Here is a 17034-nt window from a genome sequence, read left to right as displayed (position 1 = left end):
CCACAATGCCCGGCTAATTGTTTTGTACTTTTATGATAGGGTTTTGCCATGTTGTCCAGGCTGGTCTCGAACTCCTGACCTCAGGTGATCCACCCACCTCGACCTCCCAAAGTGCTTGGATTACAGGCATGAGCCACTGTGCCCAGCCCTAGATTAGCAAGTATTTATTGAACACCTGCTATGTGTCTGCTACCCCATAGCAAACAAATGAGTGAATGCAACAGGGTGATGTGACAGAGTGTGACAGGTTTGGTGGGTAGTGGGGTTGTTTTTCTGAGGAGGTAAAACTTCAGCTGGGATCTGAAAGATGAGAAGAGTCAGGGACAGATGTTCAGAAAGAGGGACAAGCAACACAAAGCCTTAAAGAGAGCAATCTTGGCTTAGACGGAACAGAAGTGCATATGATCAGAGCCAGTCTCGATGGAGAGTGTTGTGAAACAGGGCTGGGGAAGGAGGCAAGCTCAGAGGGTCTTGAGGGACAGTATAGAGAGATTTGGCATCTGACAGGTAACTCAAGGGTATTAAGCAGTAGAGCGACGGGATATTCTGACTGCTGTGGGGAGGGTGGACCATTAGGGAGCAGAAGCAGACCACAGAGACCGTGGCCTTGTAGCAGTAACCTAGGTGGTGCTGACGGCACCGTGAACTGCAGGGTGGCAGTGAGGGCAGAGAACTGTGCACATTTGGATATGTTTTGGAAGCAAGGTGATAGCACTGGGTGCTGGATGAAATGTGGTGGTATTGGCAGGTGGGGAGATGGTAAGGGAGAAAAAAGAAACAAAGAGCCATTGTTAGAAGATTGAACTTAGGCAGCTTGGGACCGACCTCACTCGGTTGCAGGGTTGAGAAATGAAGAACATCTATTTTAGATGTGTTTGGGGATACTCTTAGAGTTAGAGCTACTAATCAAGTTGACAGGTTTCTCCTGACTATTACTGCTTTCCCTCCCTTGGTGTTTCATTCCAGAAGTGAAGGCAGAGAAGTCATACAGCAGCTCTTCTGCCCCCATGGCCTGACAGAGGGGACTGCTGTGGAGTTCTTCCCTGCATGCCCTTAGCTCTAGTCCCCAAACTCACTGCCCCTACTCTGCCACTAGGCCTGGGAAGGAACAAACTGTTTTTCATAAAGTTGCCAGGATGAAGTTGAGGACGGCATGGGACGTGGGTAGTGCCTGTAGCCACCTCTGCTATGGAAGTACTTAGTGTGGAGAAGGTCCTGTCAGTCTCTTCACCCAGCTTCCAATCCTAGGCAGTGATTGACATGGAGATGAGTCACATCTGAGGCAAAAGAGCTTTGTCCGGGGCTTCATGGCACAGGTTGGATCTTTTCAGAGATGGTGTTTGTTTGTCTGTGCCATCAGCCTGAGCTGGTACAGCCTAAGGTTTTGGTGCTCAGGATGTGTGTTTGTCTTGGCAGCTGGGACGACAGCAGCTCCGTCAGCAGTGGCATCAGTGACACCATAGACAACCTCAGCACTGATGACATCAACACCAGCTCCTCCATCAGCTCCTATGCCAACACACCTGCCTCCTCTCGAAAAAACCTGGATGTGCAGGTGAGGAACAGCAGCCCTCCCAGGCTCCTCCAGCGGCCTCTGCCAGCAGGGGCCTGTGGGATAAGAGGGCCATTTGGGGCAAGCAGAATCTCCAGGTTGATGAGATGAGGCCCAGCCTCCTGCCACCTGTGCTCTCATCTCCTGACTGTGACCTCTGTCCACGAGGGAGGGGTCAGGCAGGGAGTGGTGGACAAGGGAGTAGGGAGGCCTCACCACCCTCACTGTGTGGACTTGATGAAATCATACTTCCTCCCTGGACCTCGGTTTCATAATTTGTTTAAAAAAACAAAACAAAACTGAAAAGGATGTTGGACTTTAGCCGTTTTCAGCCCAGAGTGTGTGTCTTTTCTTTTCCTCAGTGAGCCACTACTATCCAGGGGCACGTGTCTGATCCCTCAAGGGGGATGGGGTGGAAATGAAGATGGAGAACCCCGGACCGGAAGGCCAGGATATCCTGACCTGTGGTTGAGAACTCTCAGTCTCTGGGTTACATTCCCCTGCTGATGTGTTTTGTTTGGCCCACAGTGTTACCCCTCTTTTAAACTAGATTCCTGTCAAATATTAAAAATTACACTATTCCATCCAGGCATGGTGGCTCACACCTGTATTCCCAGCATTTTGGGAGGCCAGGCCAAGGTAGGTGGATCACCTGAGGTCAGGAGTTCAAAACCAGCCTGGCCAACATGGCGAAATACCATCTCTACTGAAAATACAAAAATAGCCAGGCGCGGGGGTGGGCACCTGTAATCCCAGCTACTTGGGAGGCTGAGGCAGGAGAATCACTTGAACCTGGAAGGCGGAGGTTGCAGTGAGTCAAGATGGCACCACTGCACTCCAGCCTTGAGCGACAGAGCGAGACTCTGTCTCAAAAAAAAAAAATTACATTATTTCACATGAGAATGTCTTTCTGGTTGCTCTGGAAAAAACGGAAGATAATGCTTCCTTGAGCCTACATTCTCCATGTGGTGACAATCAACAGATGTCCCGGTGTCCAACCCCATTAGACCTGCCGCTCCTGCTCCAGTGTGCACCAACTGCTACCTGCCAGCCAGCTGTACTCGGTAAATTACCTGCCTGACCCCAGGGCACTGGAGTTTTCCACCCCTGCTTTAAGCCTTCAGATTTCACATTTCAAATGCAGTCTAGTTTCATGTGGACATGTTCACTTGGCCCTCAGAGTGTTCCTTCATGATTGGCAAGGGATGGTTCTAAAAACCCCATTTTACTAGTGACAAACTAAAGTGTCATCCTCACAGCTTGTCCCCAGTTTGGGACTGACCAGCACGAGGATTGGTGAGCCGTGGTGGCACTGGCATAATAGGCTGGAATCTTTTTCATGGTTGATCCTTCCCACTTGAAGGGAGCCCCGCTCTTTTAGGCGAACTCTTGGGGAAATCTGTTTGGGACAAAGTCTCTCAGGGCAACCTTGGGGAGGGCAGAGCTAGCTGTGCCTCTCCTTTCAGTCCCTTCCATAGCCTCTTCCTTTCTCGGGGAAAAGGTGTTTTATTTCGTACAGATAGGATTTGATTTGGAAATCTCTTTCCTTTTAAAGGTGTGTCTTCTTTGACAATAGGGGAAAAAAAGGATGTATCAGAGTACTGGAGTAATTCTGTCCCATGGAAATAAAACATTTGCCGCCTGATGAAATACATTAGGTGTTGCCCCTGGGATTCCCAGTTTCTTGCATTCTTCATTTGAGCCAGACTTTCTGATCATTGTTCAGAAACCCAACCTAGTGATGGCAGGTCCTGGTAGTTGTTTTAAGAAACAAAAACTACCATATGACTAGAAGGGGGTCATGGGTAATGTTCTATATCTTAATCTGAGCAGTGGTTATGTAAGTATGTTAATTTTCTAAAATGTATTTAAGCTATATATACTTGAGATTTGTGTATTTTACTGTACAAAAAGCAAACAAATGAACCCTAAGCCACATTTCCCAAACTGGTCACTGTTTCATCAGTGATTAGACACAATTCAGAAGTGTCCAGCCAGGCCATGTTCCTGCCACCTACCATATCTTAAATCTCACAATATCCAGTTTTTCTTTCCTTGTGAACACTAATTTTTTTTCCCCGAGACTTATTATATATTCAAGATAGGAACAACCAGACTGTCCTTAGATACTAAGGAGGGAACCAAGGAATTGGTCACCTGCTTCTATATTCAGGAGGCAGGCTATCAGAGGTACTGCAGAAGGAAAGAGAGATCAGCGAGGTTTCCCTTGTTTACTTACACGGTAGAAGATGCTTGCTCCTGAGATGCAGGAGGAGCTGGTAAAACACTGTATTGGAAGAATCTCCTTGTCTTTGTTCCCTTCCTGCAAGGCTGGAGTTGAAATCTCTGGTTCCACATTGATAAACACCTGGGATTTGTACATGATTTCCTGTCCGACACAGTTGAATTTGGCTAATGCCGAGGCCCCAGCTCTTTGGACCAGCTCTTTGTTTTCATCTTGTAAATGTCACACCACAAAAGGTTGCAGGATTCTGCACAAACATGCCTTTTGATCAAGATCAGAAGTTATTTCAAGGGATGTAAATGGTTACTATTCACTGGGTAGGTTTTTTTCCTATAAGACTACCTGAGTTTAAAATAGTAAAATGAAAACTAAAAAATAGTAGGTGTTAGAGTAAACTAAATGCAGATTATGCCAGTAGTTACTAAGATTTCTTATGCAATAGTTTCCTTAAATGGATTTTTAGTGACATTCTCTTTGTTCCTGTCCAGGGAGCATCTCAAAATATTTGAATCAGCATAATTCACAGGCTCCCACCCTCCTCCCTCATATCACGCTGAGGAATGCTAAGGGCCATTACTCCTCTCTGAGCAGCATCAGGCAATGGGAAGATGTGCGTTGCACCCTTCCCAAGAGCTGCGCCTTCTGTGCTCTGGCTCTTTTGGGTTCCTGTCACATACTGGTTTACCCTGGAATGTGGGCAGCATGCAGTCTGCCAGGCAAGACATGGAGAGGCAGGAAGATGTGGCTCAGCGTGTCCATCAGGAAAGCAAAATAAGGACAGGTTGCCTGCCTAGCTTTTGCAGTTTGAAAATCCTCTGAGAAATAACTAAAGCATCTCAGGAACAGGGAAGTTATTGTCTGGAAAACCTAAGAAACAGTCTCATGTAGCTGATTGAAAGAGGAGGAGACGGATCATTGGGAATGGATGGCCTCCATTGTCTGTGAGGGCCTCCACTATCATCGGGGACATTGAGGAGCAATGGAGAATGCCCTCCACAGAGCACAGGTGCCCAGGTGCCCAGCTGTCCAGTGTCAGCTCCTGTGCCCACTGTTTCCTCGGGGCTGGGCAGAGAATCCCCTGCTTGAAGCCCAAGAGCCTCTGGTTGGCCAACCAGATTGTGGTGCTGGGAGAAGGTGTGGACTTGGAAGCCAGATGGTCTTGAGTTGCACTCCTCACTCTATGACATCCTTGGAAGAACTAATTACCCGTTCCAAGCCTCTGCCTCTTCATCCGTAAGATGGCGGTAATTAGACGAATCTCCAAGGGTGAGTGTGAAAATAACAGGGAAACGTTTTATCAGCGCATGCTTCTCTAAGTGCCTGAGACTGGGTGGTTGCTCAGAAGTTACCTTCCTCCTTCCTTCCATTTCTCTTATCTCTCCCTCTCTTCCTCCCTCCTCTCCTCTCCTTCCTCTCTCCCCAGCCCCTGCCACCTGGGTTAGCTGTTCCTCTGCCTCCAGCCTCCATTCAAGTCAGTGACTAAAGGTTGACTGCATTCTTAATGTACTTTCTTTGTAGCCTCAAAGCAACTCATCTTATTTTACGGTATTTTATTTTGAGAATAGGTGTTGGTGGCAGAGTGACTCCCTCACATATTCATCTACACATTCAGTATTTTCTCTCAGTTCTATGGAAGTCACCATCACAGGTGCCAAGGAACAAAAATGCACACATCAAGATTTCCTCTCATTTTCAATGCCCGTGGATTGTTTAATAACATATGCGGAGGAAAATGATTATTCCATGTCATTTTTTTTTTTTTTTGGTTACTCAGGGAAATAAAATTCGGAATTATGTGGCAAGGATTCCTGTCCTGTGTGGCCTTGAATGACCCTAGAACTCTCTAGATGTTGGCATGGATGTAGGGATGGGGTTTGGCTGGGGGCGAGAAGGGGTGCCCCCTTCTGCTCACTCACTGGGTACGTTACTTTTCCCCTTCCGCCTCATATTTTCCTGATGTGTAAAATGTGGATAATAACACAGCCTGAGATCAAGATGAGTTCAGGATATATGTAGATGGACACAGTGCCTAGTAGGATGACTGGCAGGTGATGATGTTGATGCCAATAATTATCTCCATGGTCACTGAGGCTCAAACTTGAGCCAGCTCAGCATCTATATCTGCAGGGGATATGGCACAAGGAGGGAACATCCCTACCTTCCAAAGGCCTGTGACCCAGTAGCAGAAGAGACAAGTACCTGTTCTCCCGAATGCAAGACAAAAGTGGGATAAATGCTAAAGATAGACAAGAGAGTGCTGAGGATTTTCAGAGGCAGGAAAGTTGATCATGAAAAGAACCACTGTTTACTGAGCCCCCCCACACTGAGCTGATTGAGTCCACCATCAATGCTGTAAGAGACCTACTATCATCCGTGTTTTATACATGAGGTAATAAGGTCAGAGAAGTGAGGCAGTGTCCTCGAAGGTCATGCACAGCCAGTGAGTGGCAGCACCCAGCATTTGAACCCAGATCTGTCAGACCCAAAGCTCACACTCCTCCCCACATCATGCCAAGCTTCCGGCTCATCAGGCCTCACCTCTTAGTCTCAGAAGACTGGCCTCCCTTCTGAAGTCCCATGGCTTCTTTCCTCACCTTCCCATTCAGATGACTATATAGACTTCCAAGAACAGACAGTAAGAAAACCCTTCAGAAAGGAAGTACCATTGAGATGGGAACAACTGGCAGAGGCATGGAGGGGAAGACAGGATAGAACTCTTCGTACATCCCCATGTGGATGTCCTGCTCGCTGGCCCCGCTATTGTGAGTGCTGGGAACAGAGAGGCTTGAACTTACTCATTTTTTAATCCCTATGGGTGCCGCCATATGGTCCAGCACGTAGCTCATGAAGATTCAGAGTAGAGCTGGGAAGGCAACCACCCTGGACCAAGCTAGGGAGATGTGATGGCCGGATGATTGCTCTTTTTAGAGAGAGAAAATCAAGCCACATTCTTAGCCCAGGGATGAGTGTGCTGTCTCTGCCATTGATGAAATTGGAGTTCTACGAGTCCCACCCAGAGGCTAGGCAAGAGCTGCTCTTCACCTGGGGTTGGGGAGCCTGCCAGTATGGAAGGAGAATCTGCTGGGTATGGATATTAGTGCTACTGAGTATGCACAAATGTCTCATATCCCTGGGCTCAACTTCAGGGAGGGCAGTGTGGCGTGGTGGTTAAAACATGGGCTCCACAGTTAGAGTCCCTGAAATCCCTGCATCTCTACTTCCTCACTATGCTGGGAATTTTTCTTTTCACTCTGTGCCTCAGTTTTGTCGTGTAAAATTGAGACTATGAACTGTAATTTCCTCATAGGTTTTTGATAAGGATTAAATTTAATGATACATGTCAAGCACTTTAGCTTAGTGCCTGGCACATAGTCAGTGCTCAGTAAATTGTAGTTATGCTACTACTATTAGCACCATTACAATTTGATTGGGGGGAAATAACTATAGGAACATTAAAAGAATAAATAATGCAGTAACCCAGGATGTGGCATATGCTAAATTTTTAGTACCTCTTAGAGCATATTAGAATATGTTAAAATGTACTTGAATGTAAGCTCCATGAGATTAATGATTTATACTTGTTCATTGCAGTTTTCCTAGTGCAAATAAGCTTTCCTGGCACATAGTGGCACCCAATAAATGTTTATTAAGTGAATGTTCCAAAGCCAATTCTTTCCTGCCTCAGGTCCTTTACACATGCAGCTCCCTCTCCCTGCCATGCTCTGCTTCAAACTTTTCTTTTACTAAGTGAGTTTTTTCTCATTCTTTGGGTACTTCTTTTTGAGCTGACCACTGTCCCCTACCCCCATCATTGTCATCTAAATTAGGTCACTGTCTATATTTCTTTCTCAGACTTTTTGTCCTTTTCCTTATAATAGTCTTCAAAATCTACGGTTACCTACTTGTTTGTTTTTATTTATTAAGTCTCTGCCTGTTTCACTGGATTGTAAGCTCCATGATGGGTGGGAAATCAGTCTGATACCCGGATTCTCTGACCCTCCTTCGTGCCTGAGAGACAGCAGGCCTGGAGTAAATTCTGGTTGAATGAATGTACTGGAAGTGTTTAGAGGAAGGAAACTGAGCTGAGGTAGTTGGGACACAGAATGGACAACTTTACTTTCTGCTCATCTGTAAGACTGAGATAAAGATAAGAGTGCTTACTACTTACCTCCCTGATTTAGACAGAGGCTGAGATCAGATAATTTTGCTAATGTGTGTTGTGGCCTGAAAAGCATGCGTTCCTTGGCTCACTCATTCGCTCATCAAGCTTTGAGTGAGCTCCTGCCCTGTGCCCACATGTAGGAACTCCCCTCTCTCTGTCCCTTGCCACAGCTGGTTGATGAGCTTCTCATAGCCAGGGAGTATGCGTTTGTCCTCCTCATATCTCTGCTACCTAATACTTAGCTGGAAAAAAACAAATGAAAGAACCCATAAGGTGTCTGTAATGGATAAATTGAAAATTCATAAGGGGAGAAGGGGTTGAGGCGGGTGGGGGAAGACGATTAAACTTGAGCTGTTCTTAGCTTTTATCTCATTCAGTCATTGTAGTCCATGGAGGAGGGCATGTTCCACTCTTGGATGACAGGCGTTAGGCAGATTCTTGCCAGGTGTTCATTTTAATTTCCTATCTTGCCTACTCTCGGTAGTTAAGCGTTGCAAATAATGGGACTGGTGTCTTAGTGTACCCATCCTGAAAGTGCTGCTGACTTCCCTTCCCCATTTACTGTGCTGCTTCTCACTACTGACATCCTCCAACTGGCCTCATACCCCAGGAGGCCTCCAAAGCATTCTGGTCAGCTTTTATGCCTTTTAGCTGCAGGAGATCATTAACGTCACACTTCTGTCCCCTTCTGGGTTTCATGGCCAGCAGGTCAGGACTCTTCCAAAGAAAGCTGGCTAATTATAGCCCTTGTCAGAACAAAATCCCACAAGGGGAGCAAAGCAGTGGTGTGTAAATGATGCTGGGGTCAGAGCAGGCACCATTGGCTCTCCGCATTTGGGGGTAGTGCCATTTGAGGATGTGCTTCCCCTCGGCTCCTGACTCTCCCTGATTTGAGTAGAACCAGCAACCACCCTTGCTCACTTGCTCCCTTGCTTGGTGTGTTAGATCCAAAGATCTCACTGCGAGTGGAGTGATGGGAAGAAGGCAGAACACAGGGAAACAGGCCAGGAGGCTGAATGCTGGTTAGAGATCAGCCGCCAGAGTTGGAAGAGGCTTGTTCAAGTGGCAGAGACTAGGTGGTGGCTGAATTCTCACCGCATCTCCATCTGCTCTGCCACTTCCCCTCCCTAGGGCTCTTTCCTTCATTTTTCCTGGGCCCCTTTCTTTGGCTTTTCTTTTCTTTTTTTTAGACAGAGTCTTGCTCTGTCACCCAGGCTAGAGTGCAGTGGTGCAATCACGGCTCACTGCAGCCTCCACCTCCCCGGGGTGATCCTCCCACCTCAGCCACCTGAGTAGCTAGAACTATAGGCGTGCACCACCATGCCCAGCTAATTTTTCTATTTTTTTGTAGAGACAGGGTTTTGCCACGTTGCCCAGGCTGATCTTAAACTCCTGGGATCAAGCAATCCTCTCTCCTCAGCCCCCCAAAATGTTGGGATTATAGGTGTAAGCCACTGTGCCCAGCCACCTCATTCCATTCTAAGGATACATTGATATTTACTTTTCTTGGACCAACAAAAAAAAAAATCAGGCACCAGAGTACAAAAGTCCAAACATCTTTAAAATAACGATTATTTTTCCCTTAACTACTCCAGTGTTTTGGCATTTTTGCCTTTGGAGTGAGGGGCTCCCCAGCCTAGGATTTGGAAAGGACTAATTCAGAGAGTCTCTGTCCATAGACTGACGCTGAGAAGCACTCACAGGTGGAGAGGAATTCCCTGTGGTCTGGTGATGATGTCAAGAAATCAGACGGAGGCTCAGACAGCGGCATAAAAATGGAGCCAGGTTCCAAGTGGAGGCGGAATCCTTCTGACGTGTCTGACGAGTCCGACAAAAGCACGTCAGGCAAGAAGAATCCCGTCATCTCCCAGACAGGCTCATGGCGGCGAGGCATGACAGCTCAGGTGGGCATCACCATGCCAAGGACGAAGCCGTCAGCCCCAGCAGGTGCACTGAAGACCCCAGGAACTGGTAAGAGGCCAGAGCGCTCTTGGCCCTACGGTTATCATTTTAAAAACCAAAACCATAGTTAACTCTAGCAAGGACTTGATGTTACATATGTTGTCTCAGGATTTTATACTCCGCTAATAACGAGCTTAAATAAATATTCACATCCCTGCCTTTTTCTTTTTCTTTCTTTCTTTTTTTTTTTTTTGAGACGGAATTTCGCTCTTGTTACCCAGGTCGGAGTGCAATGGCGTGGTCTCGGCTCACCACAACCTCCGCCTCCTGGGTTCAGGCAATTCTCCTGCCTCAGCCTCCTGAGTAGCTGGGATTACAGGCACGCGCCACCCTGCCCAGCTAATTTTTTGTATTTTTAGTAGAGACGGGGTTTCACCATGTTGACCAGGATGGTCTCGATCTCTTGACCTCATGATCCACCCGCCTCGGCCTCCCAAAGTGCTGGGATTACAGGCGTGAGCCACCGCGCCCTGCGCCCTACCTTTTTCTAAGTGTAAATAAGTAAGCATGGGAGCCTCTTAAGCTCGGAAGATGGTTCCACTGCTGAAACATATTGAATTGGTTTAACTAGACACTGGGTGAGAGTTAATGCAACTAGTTCAGGAGATTCAACAGCATGGGTTTATGAGCTGAGAGTATGTTGAGTTGATGTTGTCCCTGATTTAGGGGATATTTATAAACCAGGGTAACGGTATCCCCTGGACATGTTAGGGGCAGCCTTTTAATGGACAGAGGGTGAAAGGTCAGAAAAGGCAGGGGGTTATTTCCCCCCAAACATATCAGTGATTGGCTGGCTTTGCTTTTTCCTGTGTAAATTTAGACTGCTTTGCAAATGAGTAAAATCATTGATATTTTCTAAAAGGCTCACAGTACATTCGTAGACTATATTATTTTTATAAAAACTGTTTCCTCTGCCTCCCCAAGGGAAAAGTGAACCAGCTTTTCAGAGGAAGGGAGCATCTTAAACAGATGAGATGGATGAGCTGGGGGCTCTTGGATTGCAGGCTAATCTTGCTGATCTCTCTCTTAGGAAAAACAGATGATGCAAAGGTGTCTGAGAAAGGAAGGCTTTCTCCAAAAGCCTCCCAGGTGAAGCGCTCCCCATCAGATGCAGGCCGGAGCAGTGGTGATGAATCCAAAAAGCCCCTCCCCAGCAGCTCTAGGACACCCACTGCCAATGCCAACAGCTTTGGGTTCAAGAAGCAGAGTGGTTCCGCCGCCAGTCTGGCCATGATCACAGCCAGCGGGGCCACTGTTACCAGCAGGTCAGCCACACTGGGCAAAATCCCAAAGTCATCTGCACTCGTCAGTAGGTCTGCTGGTCGGAAGTCAAGCATGGATGGGGCTCAGAATCAGGACGACGGGTATCTATCCCTCAGCTCCCGGACAAACCTTCAGTACCGGAGTTTGCCAAGGCCCAGTAAGTCCAACAGCCGGAATGGGGCTGGGAACAGGTCTAGCACCAGCAGCATAGATTCCAACATCAGCAGCAAGTCTGCAGGCCTGCCAGTGCCCAAACTGAGGGAGCCTTCCAAAACAGCCCTAGGCAGCTCTCTACCAGGCCTGGTCAACCAGACAGATAAGGAGAAAGGCATATCATCAGACAACGAGAGCGTGGCTTCCTGTAACTCAGTGAAAGTGAACCCAGCAGCCCAGCCTGTGTCCAGTCCAGCTCAGGCCACTCTCCAGCCTGGAACCAAGTACCCAGATGTGGCCTCTCCCACACTCCGCAGGTGAGTGAGTACGTCAATGATGCTGAACAGAACCAGAATACAGGGAGCGGATCTAGTAATTTCCTGTTTCTTAGTTGAAGCACCCTCTGTTTTTCTCCACTTCAGTCCTCCAGTAAAGCTGTTTGGTCAGATCCTGCTGGCAGTTTTGCAGTTGACTATTTTCCTATGTTGGGATAAAAAATTTAGGCCTCTGGAATCAGTCATCTTGGAGTCAAATCTTGGCTCCATTTTAATTAGCTGGCATATAACCTTTCTTAACAATTCCCCTTAGTTTCCTCACCTGTAAAATGGGGATGATGATACTTTTTTGTCAGAGTTTTTGTAAAGATGCATCTTTGTAGTCATGTCCGCTTGTAGTACACACTCAGTAGAAGTTAGCTACCGTCCAGGATGAGGTCTTGATACACCCTTAGACCTGGGTGGGTAGCTCAGGGGAGCAGATAATTTTTTTTCTTGTGTTAATAATTCTGCAGCTAAGCTTCCTCATTATGGCAGGCAGTGAGTGATCTTGACCAGCTTCTTCCTCTACTCACAAACCCCAGGGTCCCCACATGCGCTTTTATACTACTACAGAATTCCAAGTCAGTCTGAAATTTCAACTTCCCCCTCCCTACCACACACACACACAAAAAAAAACCTCTTAAAGAAGAAATATTTCTGAAAAAGATAAATTGATTTCCTATTACCTTAAATAGACATCATTTCCCCACATTTTCACACTGGGTGGAAGCTCTAGATGTAAAAAAAGTACTCGTTTTAAGTTTCTTTTAAATTTATTCAACTTTTGCCTTTTTTTGTATTATCTTATTATAATATCCACCGGACCATCCTCAAAGTACAACTACATAGGTTACAGTCCATCCTACCTTCCCAGGAAATTTCTTATCATAAGAAAGAGTAAGTCCCAAGGAAAGAAAATCAAGCAGTGAGAAAATAAAAATTATATGCACACGTACATATTTGGGGATGAACAGGAATGTTTGAAAAGACTTCAGAAGAAGCATTCCACATGAAAGGTACAATAAAGCACTTCACTGTTCTTTGTCTAGACTTGATTATTAGAATTTCAGTAACGATTTTTTTTTCAGGGGTAAGTCTATTGGGCTGCTCTTTGTTGTTTTAACAGATTGCCTTGTAAATGAAAATTTTCTGTTTCTTGCCTCAAGTATTATATGTAATATTCACTCTTTGGTATTATAGATTTCCTTTACTAACTACAAAGGCATTTTACTAGACCCTGAGGCTAGTGTAATAGAATGCTTGAAAATGCATGCAGCTCCTGGGGCTCTGCATTGAACACTTTCAGCCAATTGTAAATTACATTTTTTCCTAAATCGTTAAGGTGTTCTCCATTCTCTTGATGTGTATTAGAGAAAAATCGTAGGTGAAATGTGATAGATAACTCTCTTCAAATGATTGGAAGGACTAACAGACAAAAGATTAGACTTTTCTATATAGTCATGCATAGTAGGATGAGGAGCAATATGCAAAAGTCAAGAAAAAAAACGTGGATGAGATGGTTTTCTAATAATTGAAAGTGCTTGGCAATAGAGCAAGGTACCCTTTGAAGTAACGAGGTCCTTGTCATCACTGGAAGTAAGTATTCTAAAGCCAAGATTCTACATTAGGAGCTTTCATTCCCTGGTTGTCACCAGTCACAAAGTGTTTCCCTTCTGCTACCACACACTGTAGTAAGGATTGATTGATTGATTGTCTTTACAATACTTGAGATTTATAGGACTGTTTGGAGAGGACAGAGATCAAATTCTCACCACTATGAGCACCGAAGGCAATGTGCATATCAGAATACATAGTAGTGTTGTCACTGAGATATTTAATAACTCCACACAGGTTTTAATGAGTGTAATAAAGCCTTTGCATTACTAGTATGTGGACAATTATCTGAATTTAAGATAATTTTAACATTCTTCCAGAGAGCTCTCTGCCAGTGGAAGAGGGGGCATTTATGTCATTCACTGTAGTCTGATGGCACATTTTTGGCCACGATCAGGGGAGATGTCATAGAATGGCATTTCTGTGTGTCTGTCACAGAGACACAGTTCACACCCAGTGTATCTGGTCTGATGTCTTGTGAACCCAGAAAGATTTCCATGTATGTCATTGGATAAGTAAGCGCTCTGGCTTCAAAAGATACATCTTTGAAGTTACGCTTTCTATTGTGGAGACATCTCTGAAGGTATTTTTCCCAGGCCCCCTCCAGATCTAGACTGATGCTCTTGATTCTGTGTATTGTGCTCAGAGGTCAAGAAATCAAATCCCTTAGAGTTGAGCTGTCCCAAGATGGGCAGATCACGAGGTCAGGAGTTCGAGACTAGCCTGACCAACATGGTGAAACCCTGTCTCTACTAAAAATACAAAAAGTAGCTGGGCGTGGTACCACGCACCTGTAATCCCAGCTACTAGGGAGGCTGAAGCAGAGGAATCACTTGAACCCGGGAGGTGGAGATTGCGGTGAGCCGAGAGTACACCATTGCACTCAAGCCTGGGCGACAGAGCAAAGACTCTGTCTCAAAAAAAAAAAAAAAAAAAAAAAAAAGAGTTAAGCTGTCATAAACTGTGTGCCTGCTTTATGCCTAGGGTCATGGAGACCGAGATGATGAAAACAACTATCTTCCCTCTGGATGTTTCCTGGACCAGGGCAATTTTCTAGTTAATCTATTTATTGAAAAAAAAAAGGGAAGTAAGATCTTGTTAATCTATTTATTGAAAAAAAAGGGAAGTAAGTAATGTGGATAGGCCTGTAGAAAATTATTGCTCTTGGGTCTTTGGTTCAGATAGAGTAAGAATCTTCACTGCAGCTTAGAACTTGAAGATGGCAATCTGATACACTAGTGTCCAGGCCTACATTATGGCCAACCTTTCCCTGAAGTACCTTTAGCCATTTCAGCAGGATGGCTATGCTTCCTGCCCCAGGAATTCTCACCAACTCCTCTGCCCTTCCCTTCTTTAACAGTCCGGTGCCCCTTGGCACTGGGTGTTCAACCTACACAACCATTTGTCTCTTCACAGACTCTTTGGTGGGAAGCCTACCAAGCAAGTGCCCATTGCCACAGCTGAAAACATGAAGAATTCAGTGGTCATCTCCAATCCTCATGCCACCATGACTCAGCAAGGTAATCTAGACTCCCCGTCAGGCAGTGGCGTCCTGAGCAGCGGGAGCAGCAGTCCTCTGTACAGCAAGAATGTGGACCTCAACCAGTCTCCACTAGCCTCCAGCCCCAGCTCAGCCCACTCGGGCCCTTCCAACAGCCTCACCTGGGGCACCAACGCCAGCAGCTCCTCCGCAGTTAGCAAGGACGGCCTGGGCTTCCAGTCTGTCAGCAGCCTCCACACCAGCTGTGAGTCCATCGACATCTCCCTCAGCAGTGGAGGGGGCCCCAGCCACAATTCTTCCACTGGCCTCATCGCCTCCTCCAAGGACGACTCCCTGACTCCCTTTGTCAGAACCAACAGTGTGAAGACCACACTGTCAGAAAGGTTGGTGCTGTGCCTCTGGCTGCCTTTCTCAGAAAGTCACCCTTCCAAAAATAAAAAGATTAGCTTAGGAATCCCAAATGTTGAACAGCCTTTGCCTGTGAGATGTCTCTCTCTCTAATTACTGCTGTGTTTCATGAGGAAGCCAGTTTGGGATGGAATCAAGCTTGGCTCTGCTTCCTGTTATCTTTTCCTCTGTGTTTATTCTTGGTGCTTGGAGCTGCTCAGTCTCTTGGGGGCAAGTTTATGCTACCATTTGAAATGGCATTCAGCCTTTGAAATCCTTCAGTTTTATCCTGTTTGTTCATCAACACCTTCTTTTCCCTCCCCTTGTAATTGTGCAAGCAGAGTAGGTGACTGGTCACAGCCATGGAGTGTGTAGTAGGATGTTCTTTAGACAGCTGGGTACCTCTGTTGTCACCGTGGCAAACACCCTTCTCCCATATTGATAGGAAATCAAGAAATTAAAAGTGTTTTCAGAGCCCCAGATTTCACTGCAGCAGGGATAAAGGTGTCCAGTTTCTGCACATAAGGAAGAAAGCAAGGATCAGCATGGGGAATGAGAAAATGTATATAACAGCACCTCTCCTTTCTTCCAAGCTAATGTTCCTTCTCTTGTTTTCTACCTGCCTGGACTTCTAGCCCTCTCTCTTCCCCTGCTGCTAGCCCTAAGTTCTGCAGAAGTACTCTGCCCAGGAAACAGGACAGGTAATGACTTTGCAGGCCGGGGACCCACCGAGCCTCTAGGTTCTTCTGCCCATTCGTTGTCAAGCCAGATGTCTTGTGCGAGGCTGTTGGCCTAAGGCTCCTGCTTGTGTTTGTGGCTCTAGTGTACTCCGTGACACACGGACATGCCAGTGAGAGTCTGCTACTCTGTCTGCTAACGCCCAGGGAGAGGTGGAGTTGGGCTGGCCCCTTCATTCCCATTTTGGGAAGCCGACCTCAAACCCTGACGCTTGATCTGGGGCAGCCGGAGCTCTCGCTTGCATCTCTTGTGGCCTCCTGTGGCATGTTCCTGCTTTTTAGCTTCCTTCCCATTCCTTTCGCCACCCCCATCCCCAAGCCCAGAAATGACCTGCCACCCACTGTGCAGCTTGGCCCTCACCTTTGTCTGCCCCTCCCCAAGCAGCTGCCTCTTCTCCCTTTCAAAATCCTTTGCTGCAATTTGGCTCATTATGTCTTGCAGACTGTTGTGTTCTTTGTGCCCATCTCCTGCGATGATAATGAAAAAGAATATGTAGCGTGTTAAGACTTTACAAATGTACATGCTTGTGTTTGCCCCCAGCTGTGGGTGGGCCTCAAGATGGATACTGACCTAAAATTTGTAGGGGAGCGATGACTTGGCCAAACATAACAAGCAATGTTGTCTCCTGCCAGAAGGAGAAAAAAAAACCCTTCACCCCACCAACAGAGAAAACTTTGTTTTTGTCAGCTCACAAACCAAGCCTTTAAACCGTTGGTCTTTGGAAATCCAAATGCTTTGACTTTATCAGCCAGCAAGTTGTAACATGCCCCACCCAGGACTCAGCTCCTAGCTATGCCTGGGCCGCAGAAATTGAGAGAGACCTGGAATTCACTTCATTACAGATGAATTCCAAATATGCAGACTGCTGGCCTCTTGAAACCTCCAAGACCCTTCTCCCACTTGAAGTCATTGCTAGTGGCATTTAGGGGGCGGGCCAGAGTTAGTGGTGCAGAGAAGTGGGCATCCTCTCTGAGAAGCCGTGTTGGTGCAGAGAGGGCCCCTGGGCAGCAGAAGGTACAGGACCTCTGCTTTGAGGTGGGGCAAGCCCTGAGTTTTGCTTTGACTCTGTGGAAAAGGAAGAACAGTTGGGGTTAAGGGACTCAGGCCTCCTGGTGACCTGGGGTAAAGTATGCGCTGGTG

General features: G+C 46.5%; 1 protein-coding gene across 4 annotated transcripts in view; it reads left to right on the top strand.

Moving 5' to 3' along the window:
- NAV2 (neuron navigator 2) overlaps window positions 1-17034 on the top strand; it is a 769613-nt gene that overhangs the window by 687638 nt on the left and 64941 nt on the right. For 3 of the 4 annotated variants that reach the window (XM_012456498.2, XM_012456497.2, XM_012456495.2), the window contains 5 exons: window positions 1417-1555; window positions 9639-9930; window positions 10952-11654; window positions 14685-15152; window positions 15792-15857. In XM_012456498.2, coding sequence (XP_012311921.2) covers window positions 1417-1555; window positions 9639-9930; window positions 10952-11654; window positions 14685-15152; window positions 15792-15857 — 1668 coding nt within the window. The remainder of the gene's footprint in view (window positions 1-1416; window positions 1556-9638; window positions 9931-10951; window positions 11655-14684; window positions 15153-15791; window positions 15858-17034) is intronic. The other variant, XM_012456499.2, reaches the window with a different exon arrangement.

Source organism: Aotus nancymaae, unplaced genomic scaffold (genome assembly GCF_030222135.1).
Source record: "Aotus nancymaae isolate 86718 unplaced genomic scaffold, 86718_ANA_hifiasm-v0.15.2.pri h1tg000059l, whole genome shotgun sequence".
Classification (NCBI taxonomy): Eukaryota; Metazoa; Chordata; class Mammalia; order Primates; family Aotidae; genus Aotus; species Aotus nancymaae.
This window is presented reverse-complemented; position numbering and strand designations above follow the sequence as displayed.